At 42.7% G+C, this 17,154-nt stretch overlaps 1 protein-coding gene across 3 annotated transcripts in view; it reads left to right on the top strand.

Annotated features, from left to right (window-relative positions):
- Nucleotides 1-581: 581 nt before the first annotated feature.
- MASP1 (MBL associated serine protease 1) overlaps nucleotides 582-17,154 on the top strand; it is a 74,277-nt gene continuing 57,704 nt past the window's right edge. Inside the window, exons 1-2 of one of the 3 annotated variants that reach the window (XM_063620502.1) lie at nucleotides 582-897; nucleotides 6,488-6,719. In XM_063620502.1, the coding sequence (XP_063476572.1) occupies nucleotides 893-897; nucleotides 6,488-6,719 (237 nt within the window). In that variant the 5' untranslated portion in view covers nucleotides 582-892. The remainder of the gene's footprint in view (nucleotides 898-6,487; nucleotides 6,720-17,154) is intronic. The other 2 variants (XM_063620501.1, XM_063620500.1) reach the window with 2 other exon arrangements.

Genomic DNA, 17,154 nt, shown 5'->3' with positions numbered 1-17,154 from the left:
GGGGTGGTGAGATTTCTTGCTGTGACGGGCCTTTCTGGGCTGGAGTAGAGCCGCACACACTCTGAGCAGGTAAATAGTGCCACAGGTGTTGCTCATGGGGAGGAACAAGCAGCCAGCTTCAGGACTTGGTGCTCCCCCAGTTCCGGGCCTGTGGCTCTGTTCACAGGAAAACCTGCCGTTGTTTGTGACTCTGATCACGAGAAAACCTGTAGTTATTTGGGGCTCTGCTCACAAGGAAACCTGTAGTTATTTGCAGACAGACGCTCTGGGATTTAGCCCTTTTTTTCCTTCTAGTGTAGGTGCTAGAATTGCCTTCTTAGTTGGTTGTTTCTATTTAATTGCTTTTCTTTCACAGGTGTCCTGAAGCAAAGCAGAAAATTATAGTCATCTGGCAAAAAAGACTAAAGAGAAATCAGACTTTGTCCCCTTTCACTCTCTCTCCCTCTCTGTCTCTACACACACACACACACACACACACACACACACACACACACACACACACACACACACAGTGATACAAATACCTGCTTGAGCCCCTCAGTTATTTTCTCTCAAGGGCTGAAGTCAGCCACACAGGATAAAGGAGGGAAGGGAAGGAGCAGATCTTTTCGCGAAGAAGACAGATTTTGTTGTCAGGTTCCTGGGAGTGCAAGAGCAAGTCAAAGGAGAGAGAGAGGAGAGAGGAAAAGCCAGAGGGAGAGAGGGGGAGAGGGGATCTGTTGCAGGCAGGGGAAGGCGTGACCTGAATGGAGAATGCCAGCCAATTCCAGAGACACACAGGGACCTCAGAACAAAGATAAGGCATCACGGACACCACACCGGGTACGAGCTCACAGGCAAGTCAAGCTGGGAGGACCAAGGCTGGGCAGCCGGGAGCACCCAAGGCAGGAAAATGAGGTACGTGCCAGGGGAGGAGAGGGCACGGTTCCCTTTTGGGGACCGGTGTCAAATAGCAGGGAGGGTCTGACCTTGTCACTGGACAGACTCACCTGCGTGTCCTGCGTGTGGTAGTGAGGGGCTTTCTCATCAATTCTTAGGGCTCTGAGAAGGGAGCTGTGGGTGGACTGGGTGCCTTCCCCAGGACTCCAGGAGACATAAAACTTGAAATGGGAGACTTTGTGCAAATCCTGCTCCGGACGCTGCTGAAGCTCGGATTTCTCCCACTGCCTGCACAGGGCGCTGCCTGCCGGCGAATGTGACTCTCCTCCTGTTCACCCACAAGGCTGATTTTTCCGTGTTCCTCCTCTGGAAAGAGCGTTGCTTTCTCTCTTCCAGCACTTTGTGAGTTAGATACGTGTTTGTGTGTTTATTCGTTCTGACTAGAAAAGAAACCAGCTTCCCATAGCTTGGCTCTGTGGTTTCTTCAACCTTTACAAGTTTGCCAGTTAAACCTCAATTTAGAAAACTAAAAATCTGTCCCCATTTTACAGTTCCCTATAAATTTTCTGCATTTCTCATTGAAATCAGAGGCAGCTGGTGGCATGAATCAGGCTATGAAGTACACCAAATGGCTCTTAAAGAGATATCACACTTAAAAAAAAAAAAAAGGATTTTAGAGTTCTGAAATCAAGAACTTCAAACTCTAATTGGTTTTAAACTCTTTAACCTTTCTTATTCCTCATTATACTTGACACTCCTTACCAGACCTTTCATACAAGTTCTTTCCTGCAAGTCTGAAAACCCAACCACCCTAGTTATTTTTATTACTTGAGTGTTAATGCTGTTAAACACACACACACACACACACACACACACAAAACAAATGCTCTGCAGATGTGTAAAGTCCCTAAACACATCTTTTACTATTAATTTTCTTTTCAATTGGGAAAGTGTTTTTATTTGTTTCTCTTCTGCAAAGTAACCTAGCAACTTTTCTGGGTCTGAGACCAATGAGAGGCTTCAGATTATGTTAACTCTTTGAACTCCGATTACCTGTGGTTCAGAGAGATAACCAGGTCCTTAAAAAGTTAGTGCAATAATTCTGTTCTTTTTAAATCCATCGTAATTTTAAACCTGCCATTAAACATCATTTTTCTTTCTCCAAAAAAAAATATGTGATTTATGTCAATCTACATTGAATGATAATCTCATTTATCTGTCAATGATCTGGTCTGAACCCCACGCTACCATTCAGGGCCCCAGCCCATACCAAACTACTTGGCTCAGTAACAATTCTGTATCTTTCCATATGCTCATCCCTCGACCTGGAGCAACCTTCATCTTTATTTTCCACCTAGAAGACCTGATTGTTCAAACTGGCACAAATATCTCTTTCTCTCTCCTGACCACCATCTTCCAGAGTGAGCATCCCCTCCTTTGTCCTTTGTTCTGTTTCTGTCCCTTGAAGCTGCATCTCTTATTGGCCTTGTAGTATCTCCTTGTTTAAATGTCCACCTCCCCTTACAAATCTCAGTGCTCCTTAAGTTACATGATCTATGTCTTCATCTTTGTACGGCCAGCACCTAACATAATGTCTATTTCCTACTAGCCATTCAATACCTATTAATTGAATTGAATTCAATTTTTGAATAGCCAAGAAACTACGAGAAAAGTGCTCCACTAGAAAAGTCTCCAGCAGGTCTTGTCTCACAGGGATACAGTATTTCAGTGTTTGCAGAGCACTTTCAAGAGCACTGTCTCATCTGGTTTTCAGATTCTGGATGAAGTAAGGATTTATGGAAAAGTGGTGGGTATAAAAGCAGTTAAGCAACTTGCCCAAACCACACTGATGATCATGAAAAGGTCCAGATGCAAATTTGGGTCTTCAGGCTCCAAGTTAAGGATTTTTTCTGCTATATTCCACTAGACTTTCAGCCAAGTGTGTTATTCTAAACTGATGGCTCATAATTCTGACTGTACATCGGAATGATCTGTGGTGCCTTAAAACTTGCCAGTGTTCAGGCCTCACCCCAGACCAATTAAACCAGAATCTCCTGGGGAGGGACTTTGGCATTAATATTTTTAAATTTTTCACATAAAGCTATGGGTTTTTTAATTATTTTTCACAGGATTAATTGCTTTGGCCAGATGCCTGGGCATGATATGGGCATGGACCCAGCTTCTTCTGTGAGCTCTTGTTATTCCCTTCTTCTGTTGAAGTTAATTTACCATATGGTATTGAGCATGATGTGACATCTCTTGGGGTATCCTTTTCATCGTCTGTCAAATTAGGGTGCTCTGTAAGGGATCCATGCAGTCCCTTCCAACTCTTCAATTCAAAAATGGAGTCTCGGTGTGTTGTGGGTTGAAACAAGGGGAGTGTACGGACAGTGTATGGAAAAGATAGCAAGTGCCGTTCATGCCACAGTCACAGATATATGCGGGCATTTTTAGAGTCCTCCTAGCCTGTTCCTACAGTGGAGCCTCCAAAATCTCAGCTCTATATATTACTTTTGACATTTCTGCAATGTAGCTAAACTTTTTGATTAGCTGGAGGATAGATAGCAGGTGTTGGGAACTATACAGCCGGTGCCTCGTATACAAGAAGCCAAAAACATTCAGAGAGTGTGACGAGGAATGAAAGCTGCCACTTACATTCTTCAATTTACAGCCCCTAACGCAAGCAGGCAAGCATATGCTCAAGCCCATTACATGAAGGGAGATATTTGTTTCATATGTTTGAAACCGTTTTGAGATGCAAACAAAGTAGAAGGGAAAGCTTCCTGGGCCTTCCTCCCACGCTGACCAGTTGCCTACCACACATGGCACCAGGCTTCTGGGCTACACAGGGCTGTCTGCTGCCAAGTCCTTGACAGAACCGGCCGCAGGAGGCTCAGTGTCTCCCCGATGTGGTCTGGAAAAAGCAGTCATGGAGGAAGTTGACCTTTCGGCCTTGCATAATTTGGGTGTCGCTATTATAGGGAAGTCTAGTTCAGGAGCCAAAGCTCATTCCTGACTCTTGCTTTTCGGGAAGTAGCGGGATGGAATAATCATAACTAATGTTTGACTAGGGCTGCACAGTTAACAAAATACTTCCCCATCCTCCTTTACGCTGATAGCAGTGCTGTGGGAAGTCGTTATTATTACTACTTAATGAATGAGGAAACAAGACCTCCCATGACCTCCTAAAATGGAAAGGATAAATAAAGTCAAAGCTGGAGCTGAATTTAGCTCTTCTGACCCAGGGTCAATGCTCTTCCCTCCTCAGCAGGGCTGAACCTGAACTCCCAGCCCTGTTAACACTGGTTCGTTTCCTCACTTGAAAATGGATGCCTGGGCCCTGCCAACTGGTTTTTTGACTCAGCTTTCCAACTAATTCACAGGTTAACTTGGACACATGCCTTCCCTTCCTTCTGTTTCTGAGGCCCTCCTCCACAGATTGGTTTAAGAAAATATTGACATTGGCTATGGGATTAACACATTTTGTTTTCTTAATAGAATCTCACATATTGCTATTGTAGGGACCTTGAAAAAAATTAAATAAATTTATTTTCTTTTTATTGAAAAAATAGTACATGGTCCTTCTTGACAAATGTAAACATTTTATATGCACAAAAATTGAAATACTTATATTCCCATTTCAGAGATAACTACAGTCAATACCTTGGTGTATATCCTTTCAGACTTTTTGTACTTACCTATTTATACTTTATGTAAATATTAACATGACATAGCTACATAATGTATGTATGTAGTTATCTTGCTCTGTTTACATACCCAAAAACTCAAATGTATGCATTATACAGATATATGCATCTGAATACATGGGCAGACTGTGTATTGGAGAGAAACAACTTCCTGATTAGCAAATATATCATTGTTAATCTGAAGATGCTGGTATGGTTTCCCAGCATTGACTTTTTAGGCTAAGACTCAGGCCCCACTTTCATGGATTCATTCATTTACAATCTGCTATATATCAGACTCTGTACTGGGACCTTTATATATATCATCTTTAATGCTCATAGGAGCCTTATGAATTAGATATTATAATCTCCATTTTACATCTGAGGAAACTGGGGCTCAGGGAAACTAGTTGCCCAAGTTTTCACAGTCAGTAAGTGAAAGAATTGGGACTTCAATCCAAGTACATTTCACTCCAACGGGTGTGTCTAACGTAGTGCAATGTGATACCCACAATAATAGAGAAACGTGCAGGGAGCAGTGGCTTGTGGAAGAGTGAAAGGATACTCCATAGCTGGGAAGCTCTGAGCTGGATGGTAGAGGATAAGCAAGACGGTGGAGGATAAGTAGGTGAGGAGTGAGCGGGGCACGTGCAATGAGGCTGGAATGGAAGGGCATGGCTTGCTCCCAGAATAACAGGGGGCTCACAGGTTTGGCTACTAAGATGAGGTGGGAAGGACAGATCAGCCAGATCAAAAGGGCCTCAACAGCCATCCCAGGAGCAGATGCTTTACCCTGCAGACACAGTAGAACAGCGTGGTCACATCTATGTTTGAGAAAATCAGCTTTGGCAGAAGACTGCTGGTGGGTGGGTTGGGGATATTGGTTAGGATGCTACAGCAATAAGCCATATAGGAAAATGTAAACTATGTAATTAACTGGAGAGGAGGAGAGATGGATTTCTAAAACATAGGAAGTAGAATAAGTAGGACATGGTGACTGTTGACTCTGGGGTAAATGAAAAGATGAATGGTTAAAGTTCAGGCCAGGGAACTGGTTGATGGTAATACCATGAACAGAAATCAGAAACGGGAGCAGGAAAAGATTAGGAGAGGAGTGATGAAGCAAGTTTGGGCCCATTAAGTTCAAGGTCACTGGACCTTACAGGGGAATCAGTCTGTTAGACAGAAGCCTGGTGTGGTGAATACTGACTGACCAGGAGGTCTTTGATCAGCCTTGGTCATTCTGCCTCGTTATTGCGTCAGCCACGGTGATGTGCTCTGTAAGTTTTATTGAATTTTCCTTGCCTCTTTTGCAACTCTTTATTAGTCTATTATCTCTGATTCCTACAGGAATAAGTTGTAGGTTTTTGATCCTTTTACCAAGAGGAAGAAAACTTGCTTTGCTTATTCTTTCTTTATTAAAGATTTTGCATACTTTGACTGAGTTTTTGGTGAAATACCATTTTCAACATGTTAAATCTGTTTAAGGTACTACAGATTCCATCAATGCATTTAAGCCTCATCCCAGTATTACCATGTTATTATCATTTACTTTTTAGAAAAGAGAATCAAGAGTTAAATGAAGCTGAGCTGAAGAAATATCAACTTTTACTTAATTATAAAAGTTACATTTTCAACAGTAAAATGGAAGTGTCAGACTCCCAAATATGATACTTTCTAGGAGTTTAAGTTTAATACTATTATCAGAGCTTTAATGAGCAAAACCAGAAGAAATCTTAGAAATTATCTAGTTACCGTATTCCCATAATACAGACTGAGGAGGCAAGGTCAGAAGGGGAAAGCTAATTACAGCAGGCCAGAGACAGAGACGTGCTGAGATCTTGTTCTCCTGGCTGTGATGGAGATGAATGGCGGGGGCCTGTGTTTATAAATGTAAGTAGACCTACATTCATGTCTTTCAGGTGGCTGCTTCTCTATTATGCTCTGTGCTTCTCCCTGTCAAAGGCTTCAGCTCACACCGTGGAGCTAAACGACATGTTTGGCCAGATCCAGTCGCCTGGTTATCCAGACTCCTACCCCAGTGATTCAGAGGTGACTTGGAATATCACTGTCCCAGATGGGTTTCGGATCAAGCTTTACTTCATGCACTTCAACTTGGAATCCTCCTACCTTTGTGAATATGACTATGTGAAGGTGAGACTCCTGATGTCCCCTAACTGGGCCAGGCTCTCTTCTGGGATTTAGACAAGGCAGTATGAAATTAGACCCTTCCAGGGTGGCATATAGTAAGAGAGACACACAACATAACAATGGTATGAATTCAGGTCAAGGTGGAAAGCTAAGTGCAAGCTGATGGGTAGAACTAGAAAGGTCCATGAAAGAAACTGAAGCTGATAGAGTATGACTCAGCCCAACACAACATCCCTTCTTTCTTCCTGTTCTCAAAGCCTTTAGTGTTTCTACCAGCCTCTGTTCCATGGTCACATTTAATTCAACAAGCAGAAAAGGGCAGAGACCTCAAAGTAAGCAGTAATCATGGAAAGAGAACCATAATTATGTCCAAAGTTGAGGCATTAGAAAGCATTGTCCAATTTCTCAAATAAAGATCAAGTATATGGGAAGTGCAGGGTATACAGTAGTAAAGAGTCAGAGATGAAGTAGGAAGGGTGAGTGGAGGGGAGATTCTTAAGGGCCTTGAATGTCATGCCAAGGAGTTTGCATTTTATCAGCAAAAAGTGCAGGTAGAGAGGGGACGGTCACTATCAGAAGTAGATGTAAAAAGTAAATATGGGGGAAGAGCAGGACCGCATCAAAACAATATACCCTGGAATTTAGAGAACCCCCCACAAAAAAAAATTCCATGAGTGGGAAGCTGTTCTTCTTTTAAAGTGAGGCTGAAAAAGGTCAGAATATTTCTAAGGGATCAAGTTTATTGCAGTTATATCTAGTTAAAAAAGATGTGGAGACCTAAGAACCTACCTTCTAAGCTCTCTCCAGCTTCCTGGAAGAGGTTCTCATCAAACAACTCCAGAGCATTTAGATATTTTTAGTATTATTGTAGACTCATTATTCCATGACCAGTAATCCAACATGAATTAACCTTGTATTAATTAGAATATTTGGTCAACAGCAGAGAAGTGAGTTTACAAGGTGCTTTTACAATTATAATCTCAATCAAACTTTAAAACAATTTTGAGACAGGAGCTATGACCCCATTTCATAGGTAAAGAAGTAACCCAGGAAGGTTAAGCAACTCACCCAAGGTTGTACATCTGGTAAGTGACGGATTAAGGTCTCAAACCCATGCCTTGTGTTTTTGAATCACATCTCTTTTGTCTACACCAAACAACTCCCAAGCTATTCTCCACCGAGCCTAAGATACAGCAGAGGCATACAAAGGCACTGTGCTTCCACTTACTTTATATGTAGACTGTTGTCATTGTATATGTTGGGTCTGCCTGCAATGTCCCATTTACAATGGGTCTCTGCATCTAAAAATTTTCCAAAATTGGTGTTCCATGGTAGGGATTTTTAACCTCAGCACTACTGATATTTTGCGTCAGATAATTTGCTGAGAAAAGCTGTCTTGAGCATTGTGGGATTTTTAGCAGCATCCCTAGCTTCTACCCTAACTAGGTGCCAGTAGCAGCCCCTGCCCCACCAGTTATGGCAATCATAAATGTGTCCAGATGTTGTTCAATGTTCCAGAACCACTGCTGTATGGGATGATGCCCTCTTAGAATGCCCTGTGCTAGGGACGGTGGAAATATTAGGACACAAAATATCTGGTCCCTTAAAAAGAAAGATGAGTCTTGAAAATAGCCATTGCACAAAATAGAAAACAGTGACGGCAATAAAGACTAACTGATAAAGAATGAGAAAACGTGGAACTGGTTGCTGTAAGAGACAATGTGGATTGGTAACCTAGATGCAATTTCTATAAATTCATTAAAAATAGAACCAATTTCTCAGGGTCACAAGGATCATCCAGGGGGTCTTCACTGAGGCCATGAGTATGTATCATCCTAAACTGAACTTTCTGACGAAAAGGCCAGTTATGCTTTTCGGGATAAAAGAGTTATCCAGAGTTAAACTCCAGGATAAGATGGATTGTAGGTATGGGTCCTCAGGCTAAGTGGAATCTCCCAGCCCATTCCCCCAAATAATGTTGGTCACAGAATCATAGCATTCTTTAATATTTTGGTTGGAGAGTTGTCTTAACCGGAAGAAAAATTACCAAACATTGGTTTAATATGACAATAAGTTCCATGGATTTAGACAAGGCTAGATATGAACTTTCTAACCATATTTTTCTCCACTTTCAAACATGTCAACCATCTGGAAATTTTATCAGTGCCAGTAGCTTTTATTGGTACCTGAGGCTCAAGATCACAGAAATTATAGAATTTTTTTGTTCAGTTACAGCGATGACTTCTTCTCATAATTTGCCACCTCTCCTCCTTAAGATTTGACTCTTAACTTCATATTCATTGAGCAACTCTTTCTCTTAAGTTTGATTCTTTTTCAGACAGAAGACAAATTTAACCCTGTTAGGTCTCCTTTATCAAGATGATAAACACACAAGAGAGGATTTAGCTCATTTCTTTGCTCCAAATAAGTGGAGTATCCAAGGAAAGCAGATGAAGCAGCTGACATAAAGCAGCATTTGTTAATGGGAAAAAATGATGATACTTTTCAAGAGCAATAATATAATCTGAAGACCTTGCCTAACACTGAATTAAAGACATCGGAATAGACTTCTATCCAAAGCTTGGCTTTCTTGGCTAGAGAATATTTTGGAAATTGGTTGATGGTTTCTATCTAGAATGGTGGGACTCCTTCCTGAAACCACAAGTAGATGGACATGGGCCCGCTGGAAGGGGCAGCACGGTCCTGGGCCCTTACATGGAATTCAGGAAATGCCTTTTCTGGTCTCAGATCATGTCCAAATGACATGGAGTGGAGAAGAATATTATTTTACAGCACCCTCTCTGCTCCAAAATTAGACAGATGACCTCTGGGCATAACAGAGAAGTAGTTTACTTGAGGCAACTTAGGGACTGAGCTGCCTACCTGGAGTGCCCTACAGTCCTTGCATCTGTGAGTTGGGACAATTTTCCAGTTCCTTTGAAAGAAGAGATTAACGTGGTGGTGGCAGGAGGTGAGATAGATTTCTCCACTTGTGCTTGCACAGCTGACTCTCTTCCAGAAGGCTACCCTAAGGTCAGCATTAGCCTCCTGCAGAGGTTTCAACAGCTGTGGGGCACCAGCAGGCCTCCCCTCTGCAGGATGCTGCATGCTAGTTGGCTGACTACTGGTGCTCATGTGGAGACCACCCTGTGCCCCTGCCTACACACACCCAGTGAGTTGCCCTCCTAGAGCTGAGAACTCACAGAATGTCAGGCTGCAGGGGCCCTCTGGGGACACATCTCATCTTAAGTTGTGGTTTTCAGATATGTTCTCCCCAGCACACATTTTCTTCTTCTTCTTCTTTTTTTTTTTTTTGAAACAGAATCTTGCTCTGTTGCCAGGCTGGAGTGCAGTGGCGCGATCTCGGCTCAGTGCAACCTCCACCTCCTGGGTTCAAGTGATTCTCCTGCCTCAGCCTCCCGAGCAGCTGGGACTACAGGCACCTGCCACCATGCCTGATTAATTTTTTGTATTTTAATAGAGATTGGGTTTCACCATGTTTGCCAGGATGGTCTCGACCTCCTGACCTGGTGATCCTCCCACCTCGGCCTCCCAAAGTGGGATTGCAGACGTGAGCCACTGCACCCAGCCCACAGTTTCTTCTTGAAAATCTTCAGTTAGGCCCAACATAGAGAAGAGACAGAAGTGAGCTGCTCTAGCTGAAGGTGGTTCTGCTTGCTCATCCTCCTTGGTTACCCTGAAGCACCTTGAGGGATTATGGCTTGAATCTTGCTGCTCTGGCCACATTCCTATTGGACAGAAGAGGAGGTCAGGGTTCAGAGAGTGGGTGAGCAGTCTGCCTCTGAAATCCCAAACCCAGAAGTCTTCCACACTTAGTTGAAACCCACTGACTTTTTCTAATTGCCTGGCCAATGCTAGCCCCTAGCATATATGCTTTTTCTGGCTATAAATGGAAGAGAAGCTCTTCCCTGTCCATCTGAATAAAAGCCCAAATATGCCATGTGGCCCCCAGGTAAATCCACATCCCTCTCCAAAATTCTGTTTTTTCCTCTGTTCAGTGAGAGGGTGAAATGAGATAATCCCCATGGTCCTTTCAATTCTGGAATTATGATCCCAATCCTCCTCACCAGAACTTCCAAGATGACCCCACCAAACCCTCCTTATCATAGTCAGGATAACACCAGAAAACAGAAATCGTATGTTTACAGCAGCTGCTTCTCAATGTTGCATAGCTGCAAGCACTCCGGTAGGAGCCTGCAGCCTGCTGGGGATGCCTTGGTGGTATGTCATCACAGAACTTGTAAACATATCATGCCAACACTGTCCTTTACCAAGCAACTTAAAATATCACTGACTTGCCTTTGGCAGGATAAATTTCCCTCTTTTGAGGCATTTTTCCTCTATGACTAAATTCTCCTCCAAGGCCTATATAGGAGTGGGTTTAAGAAACCTTCCAACTCACAGGAACATTTTCCAGCCCATCGGGGCACAAACTGCCCTTCCCACCCAGGCCCATTGGGGCGATGATGATAGAACTGCTTATACTGCTCATCAGTAGCCTGAAGAAGAGCAGGACTCACAAGTCTGTGGTCCGGATGCTCACATTTATGAAAATTCCTCTCCTGCCTGATTTCCCACAGTTCTTGGTCTTCAAGACTCATGCACATCTGCACAGCAGCATCTGCTTCCTTGGAATGTGGCTGCAATGTTTAGATTCCTGTGGTGTACGGATGAGGCATACGAATCAAGGCTGGTTAATGCTGCAGGCAAGAGGCAAAGCACAGCTATTAGTCAGGGAGTCAGGCAGCCTGGGTCCTGGGTGTCATTCTACACTCATTAACCTTGGGCAGATGACTACACCTAAAAGGGACTCTGTTCCCTCCTCTTTCAAATACAAACGGTTAAACCAGATGATCTCTAAGGTCTACTTTGCCTTGATATTCTGTGCATCTAAGACCTTAGAAATCATGACCCAACCCCATGATCATCATGTCCAAAGCTCAGGGAAGGGCAGTTGATTGGCCAACATCATGCTTGTATTAGAATTTACATCTTAAGATTCTCAGTCTTTTCTTCTATTTATTTAACAGAATTATTTAACAGATTAAAAAACAGCAAAGTCCCATCTTGTGAATGACTAGTTTTTATGTTGTAATATAAGACAAATATTGTCTCTAGTCAAACTTACTGTTAAAAAATCCCTTAAATATTGTAAAGCATTATATTTTAGATGTCCAGAAAAGAATTTTTTTCCAAAAATGCAAGAAACTAAAGTTCCTTTGGTTGAGCACCAGATGAAGTGGTCCATTTATACTTACAAAGAGACTATGAAGCTATAGTTATGGAGAAAGTTTAGATAGTTAGAAACCAGAACCACCAAGAGAATAGCAGATTACAAGTTCCAATTTCAAGTTCATTTCATGGCATCTATTCACTGTAAAAGGAAGCATAAATCATCTGCATTTGGATTGTACTCTCTTTTTTTCTCTTTATGTCACCATGTGTAATATTTTAATAGCATCTGTGACACGTTGATGTAATGCAATGCCACTGTTCTCCTTTTAACCCTATATCCTTGATGTATTCGACATTTCTTCCATCCTTTCCACTGTTAGTTCCTTAGTTCCAATTCTTACTCCTCTCAACTAGTCTATTGTAATAGCCTTCTATATGTCTACCAGATGTCAGCCTCTCCCCATCTAGCCTACCTTCTATGAGTATCCAGAAGGATCTTCTTCGAACATAGCTTTGATTATGCTACTCCAAAAATCTTTCAATGACTCCCCATTGTCTATGGAACGAAGCACAGTAATCCTATTGAAAAGCTTCCATAAGCTGGACACTATGCCAAAGACTGGGTCTGCAAAGATCAGCAAAAAGAATTCTTCACAGTAAAATGAACTGTAAAATCCTCAAGGAATTCAGGGTTCCATAGAATGTAATGAAATAAGTGCATAATAAAGCCAGACAAAGTAACACAAGGGGTATCAGTCAGTATATAAGTTTGGGAGTGGTCATTTTTAGATGGCCAGGGAGGGCTTTGGAAATAGTTGATGTTTGAGATTAGTCTTTAGAGGTAAATAATAATTTGGCAGTGCAGTTCTCTAAGTAGGATTTCTTAGCAGAGCTACCATCAAAGCAGGGAGGTTGAAGAGGATGGGAATGATGCAAAACTGAGAATAATCAGAGTTGGCATGTTTTGGGGAGATGTAAAGCCCAGAAAGATTATCTGAGGGTGAACTGAGAAGTGTTTGGTAAATCTGGGTTTAAGCATATGCTCCCCAAATCACATACAAGTGGTCAAAGGTTGAATTAATTTCACAGATGGATTTTGTTGGCCAGCCTAGTATTAACTTATACTATGGTTTGGGGGGGGTAAAAAAAGAAGAAAGAATTATGACAACATAAAATTTCCGATCTCACACAACAATCTACATTTCCAAATTCTCTTAGAATATTAGAAAATCTGGCAACTCTTACAGCTTCCTGCCTTCAACAATCAGCCAGCACTAGGAAGAGGTGGCCTTGTGGGTAGGGTCCCCACCATTCCCTATAGCTCCCCCATGCTAATGCTTTCTGGCCTGTTAATGGCACCATTGCTGATTTTACAGTAAAGAAAGTGAGTCATTTTTCCCCAGTGTCTCTATCAAAAGTAGGAAAGTTGAAAGTTCTTGAGAAAGACACGTATGTCCGGAAAAATTTCTTTGCAGAGTGAAGAATATCCCTCTGTATTTCACACACAAAGTGTGTATTTCTGTCTAAAGAATTCATAGCAGCTTGTTTCACTCACTTATGTTTTCTGCCTGGCATCTTTTAGCATTTAAGTCTAGGACCTCCAATTAGAAGCTGTGATGTGGCGGAGGGGTGGGGCAGTGGGGTTCGGGGATGTGACACAGTCAGGGGTATGCTTGAGGAAGGTTAATCTGGAGTTACGTGAGGGACGTCAAGGACTAGTAAAGTCAAAAGAAACTGGAGCCGCTGAATGAGGCCATTTAGGTGGCTGTGCTAAATAGATTGAATATGACTATGTGGAGCGTAGTATACTTCAAGAAAGCCCACAGGCCTCCTGGACAGCTATGGAAGAGCAGGTAGGATGTGCAGAGGTAAACGCCACAGGAACTGGCTGCGTATGGGAGAGGAAAAAGGAGGAATCAGAGGCTTTAAGCCCCAGTTATGACAACTTATTGGCTACTTACCCAGAAATTGAGATCAGGAACATGAAGATGTATAGATTTAGAAAGATATAGAGTGCACTGAAGTGCACTGAGTTTTGAATACAGCTGGAAATGCTAGTCTAAATTTTGAGACAGAGCTTAAAGAGTCATAAGAGTGGGTGTGGAAAGAGCACAGAGACAGTGATGGAGAGAGGATTAACACATTGAGGATTAACTTCGTCTCTGCCACCATCTGAGTGAGGAACGTTGGGGAAGCTCCTTGATCTCCCTCAGCAATGGTTTTGTCATCAGTTGAAAGGAAGGGTTCCTAAAGAATACAATGTCTTCCTCACAGGTCGTGGGAGGATTTGAATGAGGTGAGGGTCTAAGTGAAATCAGTACTGCAAAACGCAGTTGTGCTTAGTGGTTGGGAGCTCAAACTTTGGAGTCATTCAGACCCAGCGTCAAGTCTTGCCTTCACTTCTTACTGGAGCAGTTGCTTAACTTTGCTAAGATTTTCTTCTCCATCTGTAAAATGGAGATAATAATGATACTTATTTCATAGACTTACTGTGAATGCCAAATGAAGTAAATGCTTTAATGACATGTGTCCAACACATCTCTAATTAGCTCAAAATTACTGTTGTAGTGGTAATGAAGGCAATGGTATGAGTAATAAAGTGTCTGCCTGGTATCACCAGATGCTCAATGAATGTCAGTTTTCTTATCAGCTCTGACCCTACCACTGACTGGCTATGTATGGCCTTGCTAATGTTACTCAGTTTTTTCTAGCAATTTATGGAAAAGTGCTTCCAAAGCACTATTCAAAAGCAGGAGGTTATTTATTTCTCCTTTGTATTTACCTTGTAGAAGCACACATTTTACGACAGTTTCTAATCTATTAACTCATTTGATTCCCATGGAATAGGAAGCGCAGGAATTATTGCACCTAATTTATAAAAAAGGAAACAGGTACAAGTGAATTTGTTCAAGTCTCTGCAGGAAAGCCAGGCTTGAATCCCTGCTCTTCTAACTCCCCGAGTCATGGTTCTGTGTCTCTATGGAGCCTTCCTCAGAATAGGCTTTATTGTGGAGGGGGCCCTGTTGTGTTTCCTGGCCATGCATTATTCCTAAAACAATACTCTACTTGTCAAGATGATTTCATAAAATTTAGTAAAACAGAAGGTCCGTGAGGGTCCCTATATTGTCTAGATTATTTTAAATAACGTTCTCTTTTATCCTTTGAGAAAAAAATGTTTTTAAAAAATAATAGAAAATGGAGTCTGAACTACAGTGAATCTGCAAGTGCTTGTATTATCTGCTTGTAGTGCATCATTTCTGATGAGCTCAAGCTCGTTCCCACTAGATTGCCAGCCCCATGAGTTCAGGGCCTATGTCTGTGTTTTCTCCAGTAGAAAGCACAGTCCTGGGCAGAACAGGAAAAGGCACATGTCTCCCGGCAGTGGAAAGGGCTCTGGCCTAGAAAACAGCTGCTGACTCCTGCTGAGAGCTTGGGCAAGTCACATCTTCATTCAAGGCCTCAGTTTCCCCATCTGCCTGATGAGGGAACTGGACCAGCTGGCCTCTCCAAACCCTTCCAGTTCTGATGGTCTGTGACTCCCAGTCCAATGCCCCTTCCCTCAGGCCACATTGGGTCAGTCTGCATCCTGCTGTGTAATTGAGAGGTAAGTCGCTCCTAAGTGGGACTCTTCTGACCCCTAAGCTCCTAATTTCTGTACAATGCTCTGTGTTTACTTAGAACATGCCCTCGACCTTCCGGCTGAACTCACTTCACCTACTGCGTAACTCTGCTCATTCTCTGGGAGTGGACAGGAGGCCTTGGCCTCAGAAGGAAATGAGAAATGGGTAAACATTTCTCATGAATTTCAATTGTAGTCTCCAGTGGAATTCTCCCACTCCAGAGACACCGGGTCCCAAACACCAATTCTAGCTGATTCAGAAGAGTTAGAAAATGAAAATGAGCTTGCTTCAGGAAAAGTGTAATGAAAGCTCATTATATGCCAAAAGTGCAAACAGCACAGGCTTCGGGGTGATGGAAAACAAAAGGAAGCTCCCAGTGCTGAGGAAGAGCATGTGGGTGAGTGTGAGCTGGGAAGGTTCCAGGTGTGGGTGCACATGGGGTGCATATCTCTGTGCTTGAGTATATTACAGGTTGCTCTTGAAAACACCTTGGTGAAGAACAGTGCCTGAATTTACTTCGATGTGCTTATAAAGGGAAAAGTTAAGGGAAGAAGAGGTATTCATTTATTCAACAAATATTCATCTAGTGCCTACAATTTATTAGAGCTTAGGGTACAGCAGTAATTAGAACAGATAGAAATCTCTAAAGTGAGGCTTACATTGCACTGGGATAAACAGACAATAAACACTAAACATAAAACATAACTAAATGATGTACTAAGTAATAAGTTTATGGACAAAGAAATAAAATAGAGCAGGGCTCTGCATGAGTTGAGACGGGGGCTCTGATTTAAATATGGTGCTCATTGACAGAGTAACATTTGAGCAAACACTTGAAGCAGGTAAGAAGGTTAGCCATGTGGCTTTCTTGGTGGGGGGCTGCCCTGGGGGGCACTCTAACCAGAGGGAATATTCAGTGCCCTCAGGTGGAAAGTGCCTGGTGTGTTTGAAGAATAGCAAGGATGGCAGTGTGGCCGGAGGGCAGGAACATGAATGAAGACTGAGAGGTACAGATGGGGGGCGGGATGGGAGACTGGAAAACAGGGTTCCTGTTAAATGCTGCCAGGCAATGGCAGGCTTTACAAGCTGCTTTCATGCCCCGAATCTCATTTGACCTGATGCTCAGAGGATAGTATTAATGTCCACTTTTTATGTTTGTGAAAACTGCGGCCTGGAGACAGGGGCGTGAGTGCTAAAAACCAGATTGGGGGGTGGGGGCAGGGAATGGGGGCAAAGAGATGTGCAGTGGCTCATCATTCAACACTCAGATAGCACGGACACAGAGAGCCCGCAGAGAACAATCACATAATTAGGAAGTAATGAGTTTTCACAGAACTGATTTTCATAGAACTGGTTTCTAATAGAATTCATTTAATTGTAAGTTTATGAAACTAGGGTAGCAAAATCTCTGAAAAGCTGACAGTTGGCTCTTATAAACTGGTGTGAGCTGCTGGCTCCAGCACACCTACTGCCTGGGGAGGTTTAAGTGACCCCTGAGGTATAAGTGGCAGAGCTATGACAGTTGGTCCTTATTCCAGCACTCTTGTAGGATTTCTGTGCAAAGATTTGAGGATGTAAGTTTAGCCTGAGTCGGGGCAAGGTCCTGGGCAGTGTCACAGGAA

The sequence above is a fragment of the Symphalangus syndactylus genome, chromosome 17, assembly GCF_028878055.3.
Source record: "Symphalangus syndactylus isolate Jambi chromosome 17, NHGRI_mSymSyn1-v2.1_pri, whole genome shotgun sequence".
Lineage (NCBI taxonomy): Eukaryota > Metazoa > Chordata > Mammalia > Primates > Hylobatidae > Symphalangus > Symphalangus syndactylus.
This window is presented reverse-complemented; position numbering and strand designations above follow the sequence as displayed.